General features: G+C 38.7%; 1 protein-coding gene across 1 annotated transcript; it reads right to left on the bottom strand.

Annotated features, from left to right (window-relative positions):
• Positions 1 to 4,832: 4,832 nt before the first annotated feature.
• LOC105445640 (ZP domain-containing protein) lies at positions 4,833 to 12,419 on the bottom strand. Its single transcript, XM_011681416.2, has 7 exons — positions 12,249 to 12,419; positions 10,836 to 11,303; positions 9,643 to 9,833; positions 7,888 to 8,285; positions 7,408 to 7,504; positions 6,644 to 6,860; positions 4,833 to 5,775 (listed from the first exon to the last, which is right to left on the bottom strand). The coding sequence occupies exons 3-7, from the start codon at positions 9,796 to 9,798 to the stop codon at positions 5,582 to 5,584; spliced, it is 1,062 nt and encodes a 353-aa protein (XP_011679718.1). The 5' UTR covers positions 9,799 to 9,833; positions 10,836 to 11,303; positions 12,249 to 12,419; the 3' UTR covers positions 4,833 to 5,581.
• Between the last annotated feature and the right edge of the window lie 3,611 nt (positions 12,420 to 16,030).

Raw genomic sequence — 16,030 nt, 5'->3', positions numbered from 1 at the left:
TGACATGGGAGGGGAGGGGGCATTACACAAGAAAATCCCCCAAATATGATGAACAAAGGTCGGGCCTGCCGCTCCATTTAAGAGATGACGGCGAGGGGATAGAAATTTCTTTAAACAATATTTTTTCCTCCACTGGGGCCCAAAGCCCCCCTCAGGAACTCTAAGTTCACTTATGGATTGTTTAAAAAATCCATAGTAAGAGCAATATTTTCTGCTAACTTACGTCCTCTGATTTTATTGTTACAGTCCAATGATCTGTTGAAAAATCCGCTGATGTAAATGATAATATTATTTTAAAACACGATCCACCACGAAATTGAAATTATATAACCATCTATGAACAAGGATTTTACAAGGGTAACGAAGAGGGGTGAATATTGGTACAATAAACTTTGGGGAATAATCGGGTAAATCACCAAAGGAAGGCATATTAGCCTTCAAACAGTAGTGAATTATGAAGATTAGAATTGACCCCCTGGGCTTGATGATATATAATTAATCAAAGTCAAGAACTGGGCGCCGGTCATTAGCGTTAATGACCCACGTTAAACTAATTTATCAAACGAGAATTTACGATATTTGTTTCCCATTGGTTGAAAAGGTGTCACGTGACACTCGCCATTTTGTTGTATGTGCACGAGCGAACAATGCAATACAACATTATCTTTTTGCACGGTTAAACGCGTGCAAAGGTGAATTAGTCTGCGCACCCCTTTCCCCTGCATGTATCCATTGTTTGCACTGTATACTGCGGGGATATCACGCGAAGTTAACCTGAATCTTATCGATAAGGCTTGACTCCAAAGGATCGCAAATACCCTCCATTTTATATCGCAAATATTTAATGCATTTCTTGATTTGGTTGGATGATTTAATTTCCGTTTCGACATATTTAAATAAAAAAAAACATTATGTACAAAGCACATATAATTTCAATAATGGCATAAACAAATTATGTAATACGATTGTATAAAAGAAGTGAAAATAATAATGGAACATTGTTAACCTAATGTATGCAATAAAATGGAGGGGCATGCTATTTTAATTTAATAAAGAAAAAATTGTTTGTTTGACGCAAGCCCCTAAAACTTAAATAAAAATCAATATTGATAATTATAACATATGTTCATTATTACATATTCATCTCTAAATAAATTACTTCCCCTCGTGCTATTCTATTTCAGCCTCGACTTGTGGGCTTGGTAAAATATAATGACACGCGGGAAATTTCTAAATCAATCGGTTCATACAATTTGTTATGTAGAATGACGTATAGCGTGTAATATCCGTATAATGTTAATAAATGGCAATGGTATTATTTTTATTTGATGAAATTATAAACGGCCTTTGAAATCAGGCCCGCTTAAACCTTGTGAATAATTTGTTTATTGCACAAAGTGTAATAAATTATTCCAATAAATAAATACATGTTTTAAATAATTTCTTTAATTCCGTCATGGACTAAAATGAGCTGCTTTGCATCAATACCTTATCCTGAATTTTCAAACTAAGTCATTATTGAACAGTATATGGGAACTTTTTAGGGCCAGGGTGGTACTTAGTCTAACTATCTGTATATGAAGAGGAGCATCAGCTTCGTTATGGCAAAGAGTCATTCGATCTCACTCTCAAAATGGCTTATGAATTATCTAATGGGACATAGAGTACCAAAGGGCTAACGTCATATTCGCTCGTCGTCCAGGCTACCGGCTCTACACAATACAGCCAGCGGATGAGGTTCATCGCGAAATCATTCCAGCAACAGACAGGAGTAGGACAAAGTGTTCGGCGCTGGTAGCATGATCACCATGGACTACATTGTTTAGCACAACATTTGTAAGAACCAGAACCTTGTCAGCTGGCCAGTATGACGTCATACTTGGGTACTCTATACGAAACCATGCCTTTTCATCCTTCCCTCCTTGCTTGTGTAACTCACTCCCTTTTAAGTTCTTAGTGAAATTTACATTTATAAAACTATTCACTTATTTAATATTTAATATTTATTCATTGGTGTATAAAACTGACCATCAGCATAGTGTGAGAGGGGCTTTTTACATTAAAAATAATGCATTTAAATGCAAAGAGGTTTTAACAATAAGTAACATATATAAAGATGTACAAAGAAATAAGGTATAAACAAGACAAAAGATACAGAGACTAATACGATGCATCAGTTGGCCTACACTTGTGATATCAAATAGAACATGAAGGCTAGATATATTAGATATATTAATAGTATATAGGGAGATAACAAAGGAGAGAGTGACAAACAGTGAAAGAGAGAGAGAGAGAAAGAAAAGGGCAAGGAAAGGAAAGAGGGAGATGGAATAATGTGAATATTAATAGGAGGAGAAAACACACATACAAACACAGAGATTGAGAAAGAGAGACAGAGGAATAGATATAGAGACAGACACATAATATGCCTCAAAACATTTCAGCATATCATGTGAATACCGACGTGACTAGAGAAGCTTGAATGTATAAATGGCGCACAAAAGATGCTGTAAATCAGTATTATAATAATCATAAAACCGTCATCTAATCATCATCGTTATTAACATGTGTATCAACATTCACATTATCACTATCACCATTTTCATCATCACCATGATTACCATTATCATCTCCATCATCAGCATCACCATTTCACCATCATCATCATCAATATCGTTACCATTCTCCTCCTCCTCCTCCTCAACAGCACCACTATCATCTCCATCATCAGCATCACCATTTCACCATCATCATCAATATCGTTACCATTCTCCTCCTCCTCCTCCTCATCAGCACCACTATCATCTCCATCATCAGCATCACCGTTTCACCATCATCATCAATATCGTTACCATTCTCCTCCTCCTCCTCCTCCTCCTCATCAGCACCACTATCATCTCCATCATCAGCATCACCATTTCACCATCATCATCAATATCGTTACCATTCTCCTCCTCCTCCTCCTCATCAGCACCACTATCATCTCCATCATCAGCATCACCATTTCACCATCATCATCAATATCGTTACCATTCTCCTCCTCCTCCTCCTCATCAGCACCACTATCATCTCCATCATCAGCATCACCATTTCACCATCATCATCAATATCGTTACCATTCTCCTCCTCCTCCTCCTCCTCCTCATCAGCACCACTATCATCTCCATCATCAGCATCACCATTTCACCATCATCATCAATATCGTTACCATTCTCCTCCTCCTCCTCCTCATCAGCACCACTATCATCTCCATCATCAGCATCACCGTTTCACCATCATCATCAATATCGTTACCATTCTCCTCCTCCTCCTCCTCCTCCTCCTCATCAGCACCACTATCATCTCCATCATCAGCATCACCATTTCACCATCATCATCAATATCGTTACCATTCTCCTCCTCCTCCTCCTCATCAGCACCACTATCATCTCCATCATCAGCATCACCATTTCACCATCATCATCAATATCGTTACCATTCTCCTCCTCCTCCTCCTCAACAGCACCACTATCATCTCCATCATCAGCATCACCATTTCACCATCATCATCAATATCGTTACCATTCTCCTCCTCCTCCTCCTCATCAGCACCACTATCATCTCCATCATCAGCATCACCATTTCACCATCATCATCAATATCGTTACCATTCTCCTCCTCCTCCTCCTCAACAGCACCACTATCATCTCCATCATCAGCATCACCATTTCACCATCATCATCAATATCGTTACCATTCTCCTCCTCCTCCTCCTCCTCATCAGCACCACTATCATCTCCATCATCAGCATCACCATTTCACCATCATCATCAATATCGTTACCATTCTCCTCCTCCTTCTCATCAGCACCACTATCATCTCCATCATCAGCATCACCATTTCACCATCATCATCAATATCGTTACCATTCTCCTCCTCCTCCTCCTCATCGGCACCACTATCATCTCCATCATCAGCATCACCATTTCACCATCATCATCAATATCGTTACCATTCTCCTCCTCCTCCTCCTCATCAGCACCACTATCATCTCCATCATCAGCATCACCATTTCACCATCATCATCAATATCGTTACCATTCTCCTCCTCCTCCTCCTCATCAGCACCACTATCATCTTCATCATCAGCATCACCATTTCACCATCATCATCAATATCGTTATCATTTTCCTCCTCCTCCTCCTCATCAGCACATTATCATCATCATCATCATTGTCATTGTAATCATCAATATCGGCCCCATTATTTTTTTACATCGTGGTGAACCTTTCGATTTCCCTGAGGTTAATGAAAAGAGGTGGAAAATAGGCCAAAGTTCAACGAGAGCAAAACTAAAGATTGTTAAATGTTAGTCTCCAGGACATTCTTTCGAAACTCGTTCTCGTATAAATTTTGTCTCTGGGTTTTTAGTCTTGGTCATTGGTCTGATGAACCTTCAGTTATCTGGGAAGTCCATATATTTGTAATATCTTCCGGAGGGAAAGATGATACTGAATAAAAGGATTTGGATGAACAGATGAATACGTGTCATGAGTGTGAATAAAATACACCGTTGACAAATTACATGATTGTTACATTTACCTTTATTCATTGAAAAGGAGAGAAAAAGAAATAAAAGTATTCATGATATCTACTTTTGCGAATATTTGCATTTTCTTACTGATTAGGAGTATACTGTATGCGTTTAAAGTGGATGCGTAATTAATGAAAAATAGAGCAAGAATAGGAAGATTTAAGCTGATCCAATATATTCATGGTTATAACACTAATGGACTGATTATCTGAATACAGCGACTCATCTCTCATTAAAAAATACCCATGACATAACTTAATTTTTATTTGGTTGCTCGAAGATTTTTATTTTGTTTTTATCTCATACATTCTTACCGTATCACTAGAGAAGGCTTATTCTTTTTAATTATTTGTTATTCTTTGTTCACTATGCTTGTTCTGAATGTCATCCAATTAGAAATGTACCCTGAAGGGGATTATCTCTCATCAAATGCCATCATATTCAAATTATGAGCAAGAATAGGAATATTTAAACTGATCCAATATATTCATGGTTATAACACGACTAATGGACTAATTTCCTGAAAATACCCATGACATAAACTTAATTTTTATTTGGTTGCTCGAAGATTTACATTTTGTTTTCCCTTATACATTCTTATCATGTTACTATAAAAGGCGTAGTTTTTTACATTTCTTTTTCATTCTTTGTACACTATGCTAGTTTGAATGTCATCATCATAATAATTAGAAATGTACCCTGAAGGGGGTCATCGCTCATCAAATCGAATTATAATTAGACTTATGGCTGAATAGTGTGGAGCACACTTTCATGCACATGTGTGAAGTCCCACATACATATACCCATTCGTGTGTGCAGTGCCTGGGATTTTATATAAACAAGATTGAGTCGACTTATTTAAATTTTGATAACTCGATATGCGTACAGTATATAGCTATATCTATATCTATTCGTATGTACCACATAATCAACATATCGTAATTGCTTCATAACATGAATTAAACGTTTTGTTTAAAAAGCAGCTGTTGTGTCTCCGTGTTCCCTTTTTTAAAGATTTGTTTTAAGTCCCAGGAGTGCCTCACATGCTTCGTCGCCAACACATACTGGCTTCATGCGACGCGCATATGAAGTCATCTTCCGGAGCATGACGGAAAGCATGACGACGATGATGATGCAAATAGTTGCCAAGGCAACGGTCACCACGATCCAGGGGTTAAAGTCATAATGGAAAGCTGGATTCTCTGCAGTGATGAAAAAGAACTGTCCTCTTTGATCGTTGCCTGTCTTAAGGCTAGTTCTGGTGTTAATTTAAATCATTATTTTTTATTTTGGATATCCACCTCGAATTTGTCGCAACCTGTTGCTATGCCTAATATCCTGATATTTATCATGATAAACTTTTATTGATGCCCTGGCGTATGTCATTTGTCAAAAATGTGTTATTGTTAATTTATGTATCCATTTTTATATAATGATTGTAAAAGAATCTGCAATTCGGTCATTTGGCCGTGAAAGATTTCTTATTAATAAACTGTTTTAAATAAATAATTAAATCTAATCATCCGTAATCCGGAAATCAAAATAAATGAATAGATGTGAAAGAACATGTCACTTTAAAATCACGTGTTTTGTTTTGATATTGCCTCTTGTATTTACCTTTTAAATGGATCCAATTTTATTTCTTTATCTCGACCTCTGATGCAATTACCACAAATTATAATTTCAAAAGTGTTTAGATTGAAATCTACAATGTCTAATGATGGGTATTCTAAGCTTTGTTTAATATTTAGTACTTTTCATATTTCAATTTTCCCATTATGCTTAATTATTTCCCCTGTGAATGTCTCACTATTAAAGTGTCGTCCGTCTGAAAAGAGACCGTTTCGTTGAAATCATTTTACGATTAGCAAACTTTTAATCTCCGAAAAAAAACCGAACAAAATATTATCAAATAATAAAAATATTGACTTGAAGAACATTTTTCTTTGTTGTAAACGCAAACGAGGAGAATGGAGTTCACACCCACTAAAACAATAATCACCTACAATGAGGCATATAAATGTAGCTTAGATTTATTCCTTTATTCTTTCCAAATTAATGTAACTTTACCTTCGGAGTTGAACATGTCGTTCAGGGACGGATTGAAATAAGAATTTCTTCTTAATCTTAAAGGTCCCTTGGTGATCCTCTTCTTGTCTAGACTGTATTTTTCTACGATGTCTCGCCGATCACGGTTTCCGGAAGATCCGACGCAACCTGGGTCACATTCCGATGTTTCATTTCCGGTGGTTGCCTGGCATACCAAAAGGTCGCAGTGGATATAAACCTTTGCAAGAGGGTAGAAAATATCACGATCAAGAACTGTCGTAAGTATCTTCAGTCAATGGTTTACATCGCAGGAACTTTCCTGCTGAATGAAATTTCACCAAACTTAGAAACGTGATGACGTCTCTTTTGAGCCAGAAAGGCATATCTCTGTGCACAATCATAACAGTTAACGTTTCTTCTGGCTTTTAACAGACCAAGATCAGTTTCCAGTAAGTTTGACATTTGAATTTCTGTATTAAGCTTATACGAACAGGGGTACTCGTTGCTCAGTTCCAGTACTACCCGAGCTTTGGTCACGCTTAAATTACATCACTCACAGTATTTCAGGAGTACGTGTTCTTCCCGTCCAGGTTTTATGAGAATATTTACTCCATTCGGGTAAAAAAAATGACAATCAAAGAACATGATTAGAAATTGCGGGATTCTTAGCCTCGAGATTAAAAGCCAAGAGGATGGGCACATTTTCTAAATCACCAACAAATTATAATTTTCATTGATCGCTTGGCGCAAACCCCGAACTAGGTTTAAGAAAACAAGCGACTTACCCTATTCCCCAGCTCGACGAACCGGAAGGTATTTATGGTGACAGCCACAAAACCAAGAGCGCCATCATCGATGTGAGTCGACGTTTCAAAGGCACACCTGATTTTGATAAATAAATCATTTAATCATGTTAATATACACAATAACAAAAAGCAACAAACACCTATGCAAGTTTTTGACATTGTGTTTATCGGAATATCAGAGTGTTTGGATGTTGGTGCCATCGGAACTTGAGAGTAAACAGCTAAGTTCAGGTTGATAACAAAAATTAGAAACAATTAGTATCATCTGACTATCATGTTTAATAAACGTTTAGACGAGTCCGGGAGGTGGTCTAAACGCCTTCTTTTCTTGTCACTACCCATTTCCCTTTTCCTTCCTCTAATTTATCACATGTTCTTTCCCATTTTCACCATGCGATGTGGATGGGAGGGGGAACCCTCATGCCCGTCTGTAGCTACGCCAGTGGAGCAGAGCCCTACCCATCTCGGATGATGGTCCACTGTTCATCGTTGTACGAGGCAGATGGTGTAGCCACGCAGCTTCTGATTGACAGATCTAAGGCGCCATCTTGTGAAGGGACCGATGCACCGAAATACAGCTCCTCGTCAAGGTTCACATCCACAGGGTATTCGGAGTCGGCATACTTCTCTTCGAAATCGTCGTCTTTGAAGATATCCAGTGCGAATTTATAACGTCCCGTGGAAACCTCGGTAAAATTAAGTTGGTAATCGGTGACCCGGTAGGATCGTAGTCCCACCTGTTCAGATCGGTTGTAGGAACAGTAGAACGGTACAGTGACCTGTTTGAGTCGAGTGATTGTGCCTTCACTCTCCCGAGTTACGACAGTGTTGCTGTAAACGATATGTTCATCGTCCTCCTGAAAATTGAAGAGAAGAATATAATTTTGGTTGGTTCGGATCTTTGCACGTTCACTCATGTCACACGTGGTATTTTGCAAGATACTATATAGACAGCACTTGATGGAAAGATTGCTTTGTGAAACGTACACAATAGCTTCGCCATTTTACCAATTCTGGTCTTGATTATCTCCATGAAAACCCTTTAACATGCATGGGTATAGGTTAATCTTGCCTTGTAAACAGTTAAATTGTCGTGAAGCCTTTGGTATATCTATCCCATGATGAATGAGACAAGAAAGAGCTAATTATTCCAAAGCGCACAACACGACGTTTCATGGCAAAACGTAACTTATATATTTGTAAGCCAATGTGATTTCAAGGAAGTTTGAGTTATTTTGTTTAGAAATTTGATTCAACTTTCAACCAATTACATGATACATTTGATTGAAAATAATTAAAATGTAAGCACCTATGCCAGTGAATTGAAAGAATTCAAGCGTGATTCTGAGACGTAAACGGGTATTGAAAAGTCGTAAACTTGTGTGCGACTTATTCTTCCAAATAATCAGAGACGAAGTAGTTGTATTTGGGATAGAGAACATCAGCAATACTATTGATAGGCAAATCTTTTAAGTTGACACTGAGACATCGTCTTTTCTTAAATTTGTTTACTTTGTTTGTCAAATGTTTGAATTGATGCTAATCAACAAATGGAAAGAAAAAATGTCTTGATGATCATTTATCCTTGGACAATTACAAAATCCATTCTGTGCCAGATTTTGATAACACAGTGAAAACGTTAGTATCACATACGGACAGATGCATTTAAATTAACAGTTACCAAGGATATGGGAGAGTTTTCGGGATGAGAATCTTAGATTTTCCCAAATCAATAAATATCCAACGAGCAATCGAAACAGTGCCCGCTTATTGATTGAAAAAGATGCTTTTCCTGAGAGAATAATTGCATATTCTGATTTATTATCTGCCTTGTGTGCCAAATGACCCATACCTTTCCCCACCTTTAAAACAGAATGTTACCCTTACATCGAGTCTTCTTTGAAATATTATCCGATTGTCTGCTTTGCTCTTTTAAAAAGTCGCAGTTCTGTCAAATGCTGAAATCAGTGCTCATAACAGTTATTGTCATGAACACTGATTTCAGCATTATTGCAGACCCATTCAAGTACAAAATAAGCCCTTTATACCCTTGCCATCGACAATATCTCCACTTTCCTATCCTGGGACAAAAGGGTTCATCGCAGACTCGAGGAATCAGCTCGTAGGATATACCTTTGTATCCCACTCAGGGCCATTCAGTAAATATAGAATCGAATTTATCTATCACCACGAGCACAGCTTAATATATATTACCGTGATTGCGTTATTGCAGTCAGTGAGGTTAGTTGCGATACTAATGAAGCGAGTATCTTCAGAGATCATTCCCGTGCAGTCGTCATCGCCTAGGAGATGTAGGTCCTCACCGTTCATCGTTCCGCCGACGAGGGTGAGTGGGATCGTCACTGTCATGCTGAAATAACCACATTGCAATGTGATCGTGTCGTCTGCAAGATTTTGTATTAAAAAAGAAATTGTGATATAAGCTGCAATTACGTTAGTGTAAAAGTAAGAAGATAGATAGAAAAGGGGAAAGAGAGAGAGAGAGAGAGAGAGAGAGAGAGAGGAGGGGGGGGGGGGGGGAGAGGGAGAGAGGCGGGGAGATCGAGGGAGGGGGGAGGGGGTCAGATAGAGACGCAGATAACTTTATTTGTTAATAGTGTTTAAAGTGGCATGTTCCCGCCAGTGTAGTTATCGCTGCTCTATAGTCATCGCCATCTTGGTTCCGAAGATCGAGTTCTAATTTGCATACAGCTGTCAATCAAAGTACGCGCGGCCTGGCCTGCCTTCGCCAAGCCAGCTGATCGCTGACGATCGCGACGTCACGAAAGTGGGCGGAAACAGCAGCCGAATCTTAGAGCCGAACTGCGATTGGCATTACTTCGGCACATGTATGCGATAATCGGTATTGTCCGAGCATTCGGAACATGCCATCTGCGTAAGAGCCGTATTCTGTTGGTGTCAATAGGCAGCTAGCACCGTCCGCCAGCGGGTACGTATTTTGAACGCCCTCTGGAATACGGGGAACATGCCTCTTTAAGATATTTCGAAACATAGGTATAGGTGTAGTGGCCCAAATTCACTTCCAAAATAGATGATAACTTATTTGGAAGTGATCAAGTTTACTTTTGCACTTTTTTGCACATTTTTTTCTTCGAGTAAGAACATTGGAAACTTTGTTGTTATCAATGTCAAAATCTTACTGTCGCCTTCTCTTGTGAAAATAATATTGTTATTGCTTGGATTTTGACAATATTTCGGCAAAATGACTGCTTAGAATATAAATAATCAGATGATATCAAGCATTGATGGATACATTATCATTTTTTGTCAGATTTAAATAATAGCTGCGCAGATTTTTAATGATCCTTTTATGATGATACTACCATTACTCATAATAACAATCATGATAATAATGATAATAATAATGATAATAATATGTGGAATACCTGTCGATGGTGTTGTCCTTGAAGACACAGTTGTTTTTCCGTACGATGGAGTAGTTGTATTTCCCGTTCCCGAAGTCGAAGTAGTCCAATTTCCCGATCCCAAAGTCGGAGTGGTCCAATTTCCTGTTCCTGAAGATGGGGTGGTCACCTTTTCCGTTTCCGAAGACGGAGTAGTCGCATTACCCGTTCCCGAAGACGGAGTAGTCGCATTACCCGTTCCCGAAGACGGAGTAGTCGCATTACCCGTTCCCAAAGACGGTGTAGTCGCATGACCCGTTCCCAAAGACGGTGTAGTAGCATGACCCGTTCCCAAAGACGGTGTAGTAGCATGACCCGTTCCCAAAGACGGTGTAGTAGCATGACCCGTTCCCAAAGACGGTGTAGTGGCATGACCCGTTCCCGAAGACGGAGTAGTCGCATTTCCCGTTTCTGGGGTTGCAGGTGGAGGTGTTGAATTTCCTGTATATTCTGAAGAAGTGATCGAAGGAAATGCATTCGTTCTCAATATCATGCTCAGTAGCTTTTAGACAAAATTCAAGCCGATTTGATCTCAACCCTAATAAGGCCGGGGGGCCCATTATCCCCCCGCGATTTTTCTGCTTGTTCGGGAACGTATACAGATGGCGCGCCGTTCCAATTTTTTTTTGTCGTATTATTGTTTCAAATGGTCTAATGAATACATATTAAAAAGAATGCTTAAATATAAAGAATATATGATTTATGGGTAAAAGGGGGAATTTTATTACCTTATTTGCATAAATTACCATAAAATATGCAAATAAGTGAATTTTTCGTAAAATTAAATTTACCATAGTATTCTATACACTTTCACGGCCGAGATCTTAGGGGGGGGGGGGGCACATATACCCCCGCCCGTATTAAGACCTCAAATAGCCCAGCCTTTTTAGGATTAAATGGGGTGTATAGTATGACGAGACAATATGTCTTTCCCGTGGCCTGACTCGGGCCTAAGCGGTACGACTACGGACGACGCGACCGCAGTATTCATGTGCGTACAGCATACGCGAAACCGAAGCGTGAGGAGAACTTCGGTCTGTTTCTCGAACGCTAGCGCGCTGACCGCTATAATCAAGTCCATTCGTTTACGTTCAGTTGTCCAAAAGAAGTCGTAGATAGCGTTAACCAGTATTTGCCATGCTACATCCCCTTTAATTCCGCCTGGAAGAGTTGAAATAAGCACAATTTCAATCTCCGGCATTCATATCATTATTCTGGGTCCGGACCGTAACACAAATGTTTGAGATCAATTGCAAATAACAAAAATATATATATTTGGATACATTTCTATATCTAATGAAATTATTTTTCACATCTAAATTCGGACCGCAGTCGTATCGTGTAGCTTTAGATTGATACTTTGGATGTTCTGCGATCTGGAACAAAATTCTTTACCTTCACAACTCCCTGTAGGTTGACTCCAATTACCATCGGCCTGACAGACGGAAGTGACGTCACCAACTGGATAGTATAATTCCTGACAAAGGTAGACCACCACATTCCGATATTGGTAAGTAGATACCGATGGACTCGAATGCGGCAATGTAGGATGTGACGAATTGCAGGAAATCGCTGTAACAAAAGGAGATGATGATGATGATGGTGATGACGATGATGATAATAATTATACAAATTATAATAATATACAATATTTATGAAGCGTTTAATACTGTGTTTCTAAGCGCATAAAGGAAGCACGCATGAATAAAAGGAGAGAAAGTGAAAGAGAGAGAGAGAGAGAGAGAAAGATTATTAATGATACAATATTCATAAAGAGATTTAATTTCTTTACATTGAATCCTCCGACATAAATCCCAAGTTTATTATTTCATTTTCATGAAATACTTCGTTTTCTAAACGCCGGATAGAATCAGTTATTATTCTGTTACTGAACATAAAAAGAGACACTTAGAACAATAACAATATCAAATATTTTTTGTAGATTTAGACTGAATTTTAAGATTTTAGTTGCATTCTTAAATTCCCTCATGATCCCCAATCTTTTTTTCATTTAAAGAACGTATTTGATGTTGGACTTACGGGTACATTCTGGACGATCGTCGGTGTACGTGCCATTTTGCCTGCAGTCTACCCGTCCTTCTCCATCTAGCTCGTAGCCTACGTCACACGAAAAAGTAACGTAAGATCCAAAGAGCCAATCAGGATGAGACGTCATGTAGGTGCCGTGTGCAGGCGCCCCGGGGTCACTGCATTGTTGCAGCCCACGATGGCCAGCTGAACAAAATTGTATAAAGAATGTTTTTCTCATCATGATTTACTTAAACGAGGTATTCCATTAACCTGCCAGAAATGAATTAATAATAAAACTTGGAATCCAATGTAGACATTAGGTGTTCACATGTTCTCGGCACATGTTTTCGACACAGCTGTTTATGGCGTGCGTCGATTTTTACAAAGTCTAACTAAAATAATGAACATATTTGTGTAACTTCGTTTGTATCGAATTAATGTCCATGGATAGCGGAATGATGTAGGCTCTTCTCATGCAGGTTTGTGGTCTAGAAGGTTTAGTACCTTTACTAGAATAGGCCTACCTAATTTTATAAATCTACTGTTCATACTATAACTTACGATATTGACATATGTATCCATGTGGAGTGTCACACCTTTCGTCATTCCACTCGAAGGAGTTTGTGACGGAGAGGAGATTGATGCATTTTTCGTTAGCGCCGTTCGGTTCGTCCGGAAACCAGAATGCCTCAGAAACTGCAGGACCTGACATATTGGGAAGGGAGAAGTAAACATAAAAAGAGAGACAAAATGGCTGTTATAAATTGTATCAATTCATCGTAACTTGACCATATGACTCTCTGAAAAGGCAGCTTACACCTTTTTCTAAGCGAATTTCAAATGACGTCCTGTTAATATGACACATTTGCACTGGCGAAGATAACTTTTGAATTCTATCGAACTAATCAAATTCATTGTTACAACCCTAAGTGTAATCCATAACCAAACCTAAAACCCGAAACCCTAACCCTACACCTGTCATGAAAAAAAAAAAAAAAAAAACAATACGTGATATTGCAAGTGAACATGCGGAAGAATGACCAAAAGATATTCCTAAAACACTTTGCGATTTTACTTGTTACACGTTCTACCAATATCGATATGCATATCGCATTGTAAGTTTGAAGCCACTACTATACCCTACGTTTCCTGGATTCCGTTCGACCTGTGGGCTACCAATCGGGCCGTAAACATGGGGGGGGGGGGTATGAATACTGAATGTACAGATTTTTTATAACGGCTAACATGCTTCCGATGTACCACATTTCAGAGATACTGAAACAGTGGATTCCTACTATATGCTTCTTGTGTATCAGCAGTTCGTTGAACTTCTTTCCTGAGGGAATATTATAATCTCGGTTTATTTCATTTTTTGCTTAAAGGTTATTTACCATCTAGCCAGAGCAGCTCATCGGCCGACTTCGAATCATCTCGGAATCCTCCAACCCACCAGTTCGGATACGAGTTATCACCATTTTCGGCGTTGGCTGTTTGGACCAGGAGCTGCTGCCGGACTTCCGTAATAACCTCGACAAGCCACCCACCCTTTGCCTCGCAGTAGTTTAATGCATCGTCCCAGGCCCTCGCCTCTTTCACGAAGACAGCGCAGTTTTCACCGTAAGATATTTGAGTGAAACTGTTAAGGTCCTGATCGTCCGGGCAGGTTATTTCTGTAACAAACAAAGACAATGGTATACTATACAGTGCGTCCCAGAAAAAACGAATTTGAAAATTATCGATCTTTTATCATAACTTAATTACAATTATATTTAATAAATTACACATATTTGTAAAGCTTAGATCCTCCTCTTTCGTTTAATGCATATTTTACGCACGAGTGATTAAAATCAATTTGAAGAGAGGGAACCAAAAAGTTATTTGGAGGACGGTATCTGAATTTCAAAGACAAATTACATTTCTAGAAAGTTCAGTCTCTGCCCGGTATACCAAGTATACCTTGTGGTTTACAGTCCAGATACTTATGCACTGGACCACAACACCTCTACGTCCTATGAAAGTTAGCACATGATGTTTGAATTGAAGATTAGGAATCCCTGTCTTTTCTCTCTCTTTCTCTCTCCCTTTCTCTCTCCCTTCAGGGCTATTCCTTACATGTGTTTGCTTTTCTTTTGGTTCTTTCCATATTACATACTGTATTTTGCCTTATTATTTGTATGTTTTTATGGTAATGGTTAAATCAAATATCTTGAATTATGAGTCTTGATCATGTTGAGTAAGTTCAGTACAAACCATTACACAAGTAAATATCCCTCATTTTCTTGGGTACGACACTAAACAATTCTCTTGAATATATTTTTCTCCAAAAATATTTTTCCTCCTGATGTGAAATAGACATCATGGACCTAATCTAATACGTGTCGGCTAGTGAACACGATTGCTGTATAAACGGCTGCTAGGCTAAAGCCAGGGTAATAATAAATGTGCCTCGGAATAGAATTATCTAGATAGATGGCGCTATAGAAATGCCTATTACTATTATTAGTATTATTACATTCGTAGCTGATAAGTTTATGCACTGGTTTCAATTTAGCAACATTTTCTTACCAAACTCACAGATGAAGAAATTTTGTTTGCCGCTGTCCGAATAACTAGCTTTGGAACAATCCTCATCATTCCAATCGTAGGTGTGATCTCCTGATGTGGGCGAGTCGAACCCACTGAGCTGAATGCACACTTTGCCGTCAGTTGCGCCGTTCGGCTCTCCATCGGCCCACGAAAAATACTCCAATTCCGCATCGGCTGTATGGGAGCAGCAAGAGAAGCAAATTGATTTCATACACTTGGCTGACTTTAAAGGGCTCTTTCAGATTTAGCAAATGGATTACCAAAAAAGGTATTTTTATCATTAAAAACAGAAATCCAACTTTAATAGAAAAATCTCCTAAAAGAAAGCAGACCATTCAGAAATAAAGTCTGGTGAAATTTTTAATAATATCCGACAAAACTAAGAAAGTTATGCACTTTGAAAGTTATAATGACGTATGAGAACCTCAAACTGGATGAATCGGTTTTGTCACTATGACGTAGCGCCGGACAGCTTTCCCATTCGTTTCAACACACAAAATGCCTAAAATGTAAATTTCTCGAAATGCATGACTCAGGAAGTTTTTTCTTAACTTTTTAAT

Source organism: Strongylocentrotus purpuratus, unplaced genomic scaffold (assembly GCF_000002235.5).
Source record: "Strongylocentrotus purpuratus isolate Spur 01 unplaced genomic scaffold, Spur_5.0 spur5_scaffold_9, whole genome shotgun sequence".
NCBI classification, from domain to species: Eukaryota; Metazoa; Echinodermata; class Echinoidea; order Camarodonta; family Strongylocentrotidae; genus Strongylocentrotus; species Strongylocentrotus purpuratus.
This window is presented reverse-complemented; position numbering and strand designations above follow the sequence as displayed.

Coding starts and splice junctions, on each gene's coding strand:
- LOC105445640 (XM_011681416.2), bottom strand. CDS start 9,798: ATGACAGTGACGATCCCACTCACCCTCGTCGGCGGAACGATGAACGGT. Junction 6,861..7,407: donor TCGTCGAGCTGGGGAATAGG/GTAAGTCGCTTG, acceptor CCTCTTGCAAAG/GTTTATATCCACTGCGACCT. Junction 5,776..6,643: donor CGACATGTTCAACTCCGAAG/GTAAAGTTACAT, acceptor TCATCACTGCAG/AGAATCCAGCTTTCCATTAT.